The 9,100-nt window shown below is 30.4% G+C and overlaps 2 protein-coding genes across 2 annotated transcripts; one reads left to right on the top strand and one right to left on the bottom strand.

Moving 5' to 3' along the window:
• The first annotated feature begins 4,915 nt into the window (after positions 1-4,915).
• On the top strand, positions 4,916-7,389 carry LOC121128437 (putative RNA polymerase II subunit B1 CTD phosphatase RPAP2). The gene has a single exon (XM_040724021.2). It carries the CDS (start codon positions 5,735-5,737, stop codon positions 7,364-7,366), a length of 1,632 nt encoding a protein of 543 aa, XP_040579955.2. The 5' UTR covers positions 4,916-5,734; the 3' UTR covers positions 7,367-7,389.
• Positions 7,390-9,100, bottom strand: BHD (folliculin). The gene is made up of 2 exons (XM_071890736.1): positions 8,673-9,100; positions 7,390-8,532 (listed from the first exon to the last, which is right to left on the bottom strand). Exons 1-2 carry the CDS (start codon positions 8,982-8,984, stop codon positions 7,555-7,557), a joined length of 1,290 nt encoding a protein of 429 aa, XP_071746837.1. The 5' UTR covers positions 8,985-9,100; the 3' UTR covers positions 7,390-7,554.

Here is a 9,100-nt window from a genome sequence, read left to right as displayed (position 1 = left end):
GATTGTCGCTGATTAATGAAACGTCATGGGCATTATTCTTTCTCTCCTCCTAACCATTCTTCAAATTTATGCACTCTTTTTGATATTTAACAAGTTGTCATACAAAAAATATTACTCCAGTTCATTCAATGTACATATTTCAATTATATCAGATTGAATAAAAGTAGATAATATTATTCATATAATTATACTATCAATTAAGGTACCTTCTATTAAAAATCCTTAGAGAAAAACTATAAGGCTTTATAAGAGAATAAAGTGGACTCCTTCATTGGGAAAGGGGATTCCAGGATAGAAACAATAAGAGATCCATTCATGATGAGTAGAGAATTTTAATATTCCAAATATAGCTAATTAGTAATTCATAATTATTCTATTTGAATTTGTACGAAGCGCAGTAATTTTTTAAATAGGTACTTCTTAAAATAAAAGATGGAATATTTTTCTATGATATAAGCTATGTTACTCCTTATCACTATAAATGATAAATAAGTTATAATGGTCTCCAGAAGAGTGTCATGTTTCATCCTATTTCAGCCTAAAAATGGAAATATGTCGAGTTCAGAAGAGGATACAGAATCAATAAAAACGCTTTATCATCATAAAAGATCTTCTTACATCAGTTTTATTAATCGTACTTAAATTTGGTGATTGTCTTTATGGTGAAAAATGTCTGAGAACAATAATAGTCACGAATTACTATAATCTCAAATATTTCTGAAACCTGACGACCCAAAGAAAAACTGAGATCAGTTTTGGATTTTGCACTCAAAGACAAATTATATTCTTGCCTTAATTTCATTGGATAAAATTTGGTGCTCCCCTGTGTAATTTATCCACATCCTATAGAAGAAAAAAAAAACATTAACATATCACTAAAAATTTTATGAATCAACAATAGCGGCTTTAAATCATTATGGTAAAAGTAAAGGAGGATTGCAAAATTACATCAAAACATTTTCATATAAAACTAAGGGATGACAGTTGAAAACCAATTTCTAAGGATCAAAGAACACAAATATAGTTTCTAATTTCATTCTGAGAATAGTAAGTGAAATGAAAAACTATATTTGGTAAGCGCAACAGTTTATCCAATGAAAAATTTCAAACTGCAATTCACACAGTTAAAGGATTGCCTACTTATCTCCTACGAAAAAAAACATTAAGTTTATATTACTCAGAAAAATAAATTATGACCCTTTTGAATGGAGATTCGGATGGTATTGTCTACTTAGTGGAGTTGTGGTCATTTTTTTAGAGAGTGAAAAAAAAATTGAATCAGGTCCTTATTGAAAATAAACATTAGGTCGTTAAGTGAATTAAAATAATTTTCCCATTCAACTCTTCTTTACAAAACGTTGAAGATGATTCGAAAACATTTTTGTGAATGATTTATCACATAGACATTCAGGGACTTATATGAAATTACCATCATATAACATATAATTTATTACGTCAGCAGATTGATAGACTTTAGCATAATAAAATGTTTACAACAAAAATGTTGTACTGAATTGGTCTGTTCATCAGAAAATGATCTTATTTATATCCATGAAACTGGGACAAATTATATCTTTTTTTGGATGCCATGGATAGAGGTGGACTGACTCAAAAGACGAACAGATGTCATGTTCTTGACTACAATTCATCTTTATCAAGGTTGATAGAAATACAAAAGGTTATACCATAACGTGTGTACGACTGATGTTTGACTTACACCACGATTTTAATATTGACGTCATAGTAAATGAGTGGTTGCGTGGTTGGTCAAAACCTGTATTGCTTGCCCAGTAGTCGGTACGATATATTAAATTGAAAATTCTAGTAATGGTGACGTCATAGACTATAAGTGGTTGCGTATTTTGTCAAAATCTGCCTGGCTTGCCCAACAGTTTGTACAATACATCACATCAGATTGAAAATTCTAGCAAGCTCGATTAAATGATGGTCTAACCTTGTATTTCTATTAATCTTGATTTTTATCAAATATTACTGGATTTTTTCAAGTAGATACTATAAAAACACATGATTTACATTTAAGAATCTAAGACATATATTTTCTGTTACTGTAAATACTTAAATTTAAAAAGAAAAACATTTATCTTGTATAATGACAACAAAATGTAAAATAATCACAAATTTAATAACTTTTTAGATGAAATATCTTATACAATATGTACAATTTCAATGTAATTTTATTTTTATCAAATGAAAAACCAAAATCATTCTGCTAGAAAAGAAAAGAATTATACAATTAAAGTAAGTCTGCTAAATGAATTAATAAGATTTGATCATTAAATTCATAAATTTCGATTGAGTTCTTATTTTTAAATAAATAAATATGCCAAGTAAAGTTGTAAAAAATCTATTTTTTCCTATAATTTTTTTTTTTTTTTTTTTTAAAGATTCATATAAATTATACAATTTTATTAATCATGTAACTATTATAAATATTCAAATAACATAATATCGATTAATAGTTATGTTCTCCGATTGATTTCTAGAAATAGCGAGCTGATTTGTTGATTATAGAAATATTCAGAGGTTGATGATTGAATAAAATCCATATATAATTAATCTCCTGGGTTTTAAAATTGAAATATTTTTTAAACGATTAATTTAGTGATATACTAAAAATAATACAAGACTGTAGTAATGTAATAAGCAATTATAAATTATGATAATAATTGAAAAATAACCTACGTAGGAGAAAATAAGTATTTAATGACTTGCCGATTTTTTAGGTTTGTCCACTGACAAAGAAAATAACGCTTTATAATTGTGATTGTAGGTTTATTTTAACAGTGAGGGACGTTTGGTTGTATTAACAAAACAAAAGTGTTTGGAAGAAGAAAAATCCCCACCATCAAGCATGGGGGTGGAAACATTATGTTTTGGGAGTGTTTCTCTGCGAAAAGGAGATGACAACTCACCACATCGCAGGGTGGATTGACCTTCATCGGGGAAATCTTGTGTGACATCCTCCTTACCTCAGGGCAGGGAACTGAAAATGGATCTTCTAGCACGGCAATAAGAATAGCCCAAAACTTAAGACCATGGCAACCCAAGAGTGAAAAAAAGAAGAGTACATTAAGGTCATGGAGTGGGCTGTCCCGTCTCCGGAACTCAATATCATCGACAATCTTTATAAGTTGGCAAACTTACAAATTCGACAAGAGATCAAATACTTATTTTTCTACACTATAGATTTATATTAATAGTCATGGTGAATACGACCTATTATATTCAACTATAGAATGTTAAGAATGGAGTTTTTCCTACCAGTTATGAGTCAAAATGATTTTCATTGAAAGTAATAATCTATTTATTTTAAATTTTTCTGATAAAATTTGATTAACCAACAATAAATTAAGAATTATTCTCACACAAATAAAATAGACTTACTAAAAAATTGTAACACAACTTCATGAATATTAGGGCATGTAAAATATAATGCAGACTCCAATACTAAAGTACTACCTGGTTAGGCATGTAGTCTATAGCCTTGGACATCTTTAGCTATTTTTGCTTGAGAAGTCCATGCTATAGTTATCTATAAATTTCCATAGTTAGGATTTTTCCAAAAAAATATAATTTTTAGAGAATTGCTATGGATTTTTGTTTTTCTTTTTGGAAAAAATGTAAGTCTGATACTTTTTTCAATAAATTTGATATTTCAAGTTTTTTGAAAAAAATCAAAAAATGTAATTTTTTAAGAATAGTTGTGAATTTTTGAATTTTTTTTCGAAAATATTTAATATTTGAAATTTTTTTAAAGGATATTGTTCGTGAATTTTAACTTTTCCATTTTTCTTAAATCCCCCACCCCTCCCAATATAATCCTGTGGGTGCTCCTAGAATTACTCCGATGTCGATCTTCAATTCTACTCTGACTCCCTAAAGACTGGCACTTGTAACTGCCAAAAAAAACATCTGTATTTCATGAGTACTCGTACTAGTTATTACTTTACACTTAAATGTTCTCTCGTCACGTTATATAATAAGGATAACAGCTTTAGAAAATAAAAACATCATGTTTAGGTTGTAACTACAAAAAGCTGTTCCTGCTTTCTAAATCATATTTTATACACCTCTAAAAATAGTTAAATTAATAAACAATGAAGAAATGTCACTTTGAAAAATTTGAATAAAATCATTAACATAAAATAAATAAAAAAAAGGGGATGGGTCACTTTTTTAGCATTACCTCAAAGAACTTGTAGTAAAATTAATTTGTCCCAAACTAGTGGTATGATCAGTGATGAAAATCCGGTATATTTTTTAGCTGGCCCGTTTTTTTGGAATTGGTAATCCGAAGAATTATTTTACTTTTCCTTAGCATTTTTATAAATTAAAAAATTCAATAAGGCTTACCTCCACAGTGATAAAAATGTTAAAAACCACTGTACCTTAATAGTTCGATGTAGAATCAGAGATATACACCTCTAAAAAGAGTTAAATTAATCAGTAATGAAAAAATGTCACTTTGAGAAATATGAATAAAATAATTAACATAAATTAAATGTATTTAATTGCTAAAACAAGGGTAGGGTAACTTTTTTTAGGGTTACCTCAAAAGAACTTGTAGTAAAATTATATTGGCCCTAACTATTGGCATGGTGTTTATTTGTTTATTTAATTTAACACTATTAAGGGAAAGTTCTTTTTTATGGCATGGAAATAAGACAAAAGAAAAGTCTTGGTAAATTACAAATTTACAAACACAAATAAAACAGTAAGTATTCAGGGGCGTCCGTAAGGGGTGGCCTGGACAGGCTGTAGCTCGTCCCTCAAATTAAGGATTTTTTCCATTTATTAGAAAAGAAATTTGTTTGGGCAAATTATGCAGTAGAGCAAAAAATTTAATCATTGAAAATAAATTTTTGAAATTTTTTTTCAATAAAATTAATTTTCTTGAGTAGCTCAGGATTTTGAATTGTGCAGTTTTTGTCATCTAAAAGCTTGAAAGATCATTATTGGCCTTAAATTCTATATTATTTCACTATTGGAAAAAAGTTCAATAAGTTCTTTCTTCCAATCCTTCAACCTCGTCAGGCAAATAAGCCAGTTCACATTAGAAAGGATTTACAATCCAGGTGAGAGTATATGAATCAGACTCTGGAAAGTAGTCAAAGAAACTTTCTGTAAGTTTGGTCTGGTGACTGGTTCCTTAATGCCACTAAGACTGCGGTCTTCCATTACCCCAAAAAATTACAAATCTGACCTTATAGGGCATAGAAATCAAATTTTGGAAGCAAAATAATGCATTAACTTAATATTATGGATTTATTTTGTATATTTACAATAGATAAAATTAAATAATTTTGACTATTCAACAAATTAGTTATTTAGATAACATTCAAGCGAATACCCCGTTTTAAAATGATTCAACTTATATTCAATCTTAAGAATAGATTCGTTTAAAAGGTTGCATGATTTTGTACATATTATTACGTGAAGAAATAATATTAGGTACTTTTGTTTATTTTGAATGTTCGAGTTGTATATATCTTCAAAAATGCAGACTTTATCAAAATAAATCACTTGCAACCTTATTAAATATTTTTAATGATTATGTTATTCAACATATGACTGAGGTATATCCAGATAAATGATTTATTATTAACTGAAAAAATTAGTATGTTTGTTTCAATTTGAAAGCTTAACTACAATATTGATTTGAATAGTATCTTAATTTTTACTAATAATAAGTTTCGGTGAAGATTTATTTGACATGTGTCCATCACTTCTTGTTTTAAATATTGGATTGTATTTATTTCGTATTTTTTTTAGAAGAATATTTTTGTTACCTTGTAGTTGTGAACTATATAAAATGATTGGAAATTCGCAAATTGACTGCGAAATGACGGAGGAAGAAATTTTTGAAATTGCCCGTGAGGCTTTGAAAAGTAAGTCCTCTACAAGCTCCTCCTCTTCGAAGAAAAAACCCTTTAAAAAGTTATCTGAAGAGGAACGTCGTGAAAAAATTCGTACAGGTCTTCTTAGAAAGAAGCAATCGGAGGCTACTGCTTTAGAGATTGTTGAAAAATTATTAGATTCTGAGATTGAATCTCTCTGGTTTGAAGAAGAAGCTCTTCCAAGCTTGAACCAAATGTTTTATAAGGACGTTATAGATGAAAGGAGTTTGCTCAAATTGTGTGGATATCCACTTTGCACTCATTCACTGCCCAAAATCATTCCCCGTCAAAAATATCACATTGTGTCCTCACAACGAAAAGTCTATGACCTGACGGAACGGAAAAAATTCTGCTCCAATTCCTGCTATAATGCATCCTCTTATATTTTAGAGCAACTTGACAATGAGCCCCTCTGGATGAGAGATGATAAACCAGGGTCAGAGAGGCCAATGATTAAAATCCTTGGAAAAGACTATGGGAAATATCCAGGTGAAGAAATTCCTCTATCACAGGCAGAATCTCCTGAAATTGGGGATACAAAGAGCTTTTGCGATCCAAAAACGCATGAAGAGATTGAGGATGAATTAGAAAAAGAATTAGAGACTCTACCTGACGTTGAAGAACTCATACAGTCATTAAATATTAATTCAGATGCTCCTATTAGGAATCAAACCCTAATCTCATTGCCTCCTAAGCCCAAAAAGACAAACTCATCTCCGATTGAATTAATTAAATTACGACTCAAAGAGTGGTGTACGACAGATACTCTTAGATATCTCAAAGGAGACGATTTTGTTTGGTATTCTCTTGTAGAAAATAACTATGGACCCGAGAAGATATTTCAAGTTCTTGGAGAAAATCCGAATTTATCCCCTGGCATTGCTACTGCCTTCAATGAAATGATTACGGCTGATATAATCAATAATAAAGTTACCGAATCTCTGAAGTTCTCGTTGGATCCTATGGATAATTTGAAACTAATGACTTTTCTTAAAGGTAGAACAGATATGTGCATGGACAACGAAAAAGAGAAGGAGGATAATAGTGAATTGCACTTGAGAATGGTTCCAAAAGTAATTAGTCGTACTCAAGTTGTATGGAATCAATTGGACTCTGTGCTACCAGAAATATTGACTTTATTTGGGATTCAAATGCCTGACATATCGGATGATGTTCGAATCCTAATTAAAGGATTTTATTTAACGTCTTCAAATATTGTTTTTTCAATGCATGAGTGGACATTATTAGCCCTTGTTATTTTAGAGATGATTCGTGATAAAAATGTTAAACTCAGAACTGTTTTAAAGTCTAAGGACGCTAAGAAATATTTGAATATGTTATTGTTAAATTTTGATCTGGAAGAAAAGGCAATTTCGAGTATGATCATCAACTCCATTGCTGATATTAACTTACTTATGCATAAGGGTGCCTTTAAATCAAATGGATAAATAATACTAAGGTATACAACAAATCTTGTTCTCGTATTTTTTTGGAAACGTTGATAAACACTGCAAAATTTTGAATCTTGTGATTTGAAATATTTTGTACAATCGTTCTTGAAAACAGTCATGTTATTAAATACATTATTATAGCATTAAATTAAAATAATTGTCCTTTTTCTAGTTAAAAGTTGACATTAGCTACGAAAACTCGAACGGAGATATTGAGACCATATTTCTAAAACTTCTTTATCGGAATACGATAGATTCATTGCTCTGAGTACTGTTTTTAGTTTGTCTTTATTTGCCGTAAATTGTATAATATAATACAGTTTTGACAGTCCAAAGATTTCTTCTCGTAGATGCAAAATATGTTTATGAATCGATTCACCATTCAAATATGATGTTTTTTGGAGTATGTTAATTATTCTAAGAACTAGAACTGGCAATGGTGAAGGGAGATAGGAGTTGAGCTCTGAAAATGTCATGTTTGTGTTTAGATGAATAGAAATTTCGTTTCCATCAAGAATGCCTAAGCTACCCGAAGAATTACTTTTTAATTTTGCATGGCTGTGATGGGGTAAGAATATGCTCAAAAGAGATAGTACCTTTGCTAACTGATTCATATTCTCACCATAAATGACCACTCCTCTATTTGTAAGAAGTCTATATATGAGTAGCTTTTGATTTTGGGGTTCCAAGAGGTCAAAAATCTCTTTAAAATCGCAATATCCTAGTTCCTCCTTCTCTTTATTAGAAACATAGATGTCTTCTAAAGGCTGTCCATGGTGAATGGTGTCCTGAAAGTTCTTCCCAATGATTTTGAGTATTCCTATAAATTGGCGATGGAGTCGAACATACAAGTGTTCATCCCCCAGTAGATGAGAAAGATTCTTTAACTTTGAAGAGTCTTGAGTATCAAAAAGTTCATTTGCTTTAGACTGAAACCTCATTGACATTTGTTTAAAAGTACCATAAATGAAGTTGATGGACTGAAGAAGCCAGAAATGATCATGTAGAAGAATGAAAATAGAGTAAATTCTTTTTTGACCTCTAGAGGCTAAGTCTCTAAGACAGAAAGTAAATGCAAATAAAGTCCTTCCTCCAAGAATTGCTTCGTCTCCTATGAGGAAGGGACCTCCTTTATCCAAATCATTTTCCCCACTAATAACATCCTTTGTCATGGAACAGCGCTCACTATTTCAATCTGTTTTACAATTAGTTATTATTTTATGAATAATTAATTAATTAGCTTTCTTATTCAAAAGAAGAAAAAAATAGACGAAAAGTGATGTAGAAATAAGTGAGTGCTGACCCTAAATCCTTCAATACTCGTTATTCGAATAGCAACGTGTTTTAAAAGTTTATATGAATCATTTTCTTCATCAGGCCATGGAGTGGAGGATAGGAAATGAAGAGATGGAAGTTGTTTGTCTTGTGAAACAAAGTATCCCGTTTCTTTAGGTATCGTTTGACAGAGTATGCAGGCATTTTCAACTACACCAGGCTTAGCTGTCGTGTTGCAGGTGGTGGAACTGAGAGGAGTAAGGACAGACTCTGTTATAAAAATGGGTTGAGGTCCATGGAATTCACAGTAATGTACAACACCGAGAATAGCATTATTCATTATTTGTATGTCAAAATGTAGCTGCTCAATAAGTTATACTCCATAATACAATATCATGTAATAGTGTGTTCTGAAATCACAAGACTCTTCTAAAACAAAAAAAAACAAAAAATATT

Source organism: Lepeophtheirus salmonis, chromosome 1 (assembly GCF_016086655.4).
Source record: "Lepeophtheirus salmonis chromosome 1, UVic_Lsal_1.4, whole genome shotgun sequence".
NCBI lineage: Eukaryota > Metazoa > Arthropoda > Copepoda > Siphonostomatoida > Caligidae > Lepeophtheirus > Lepeophtheirus salmonis.
The sequence above is the reverse complement of the archived record's forward strand: the minus strand, read 5'-3'. Positions and strand labels throughout refer to the sequence as shown.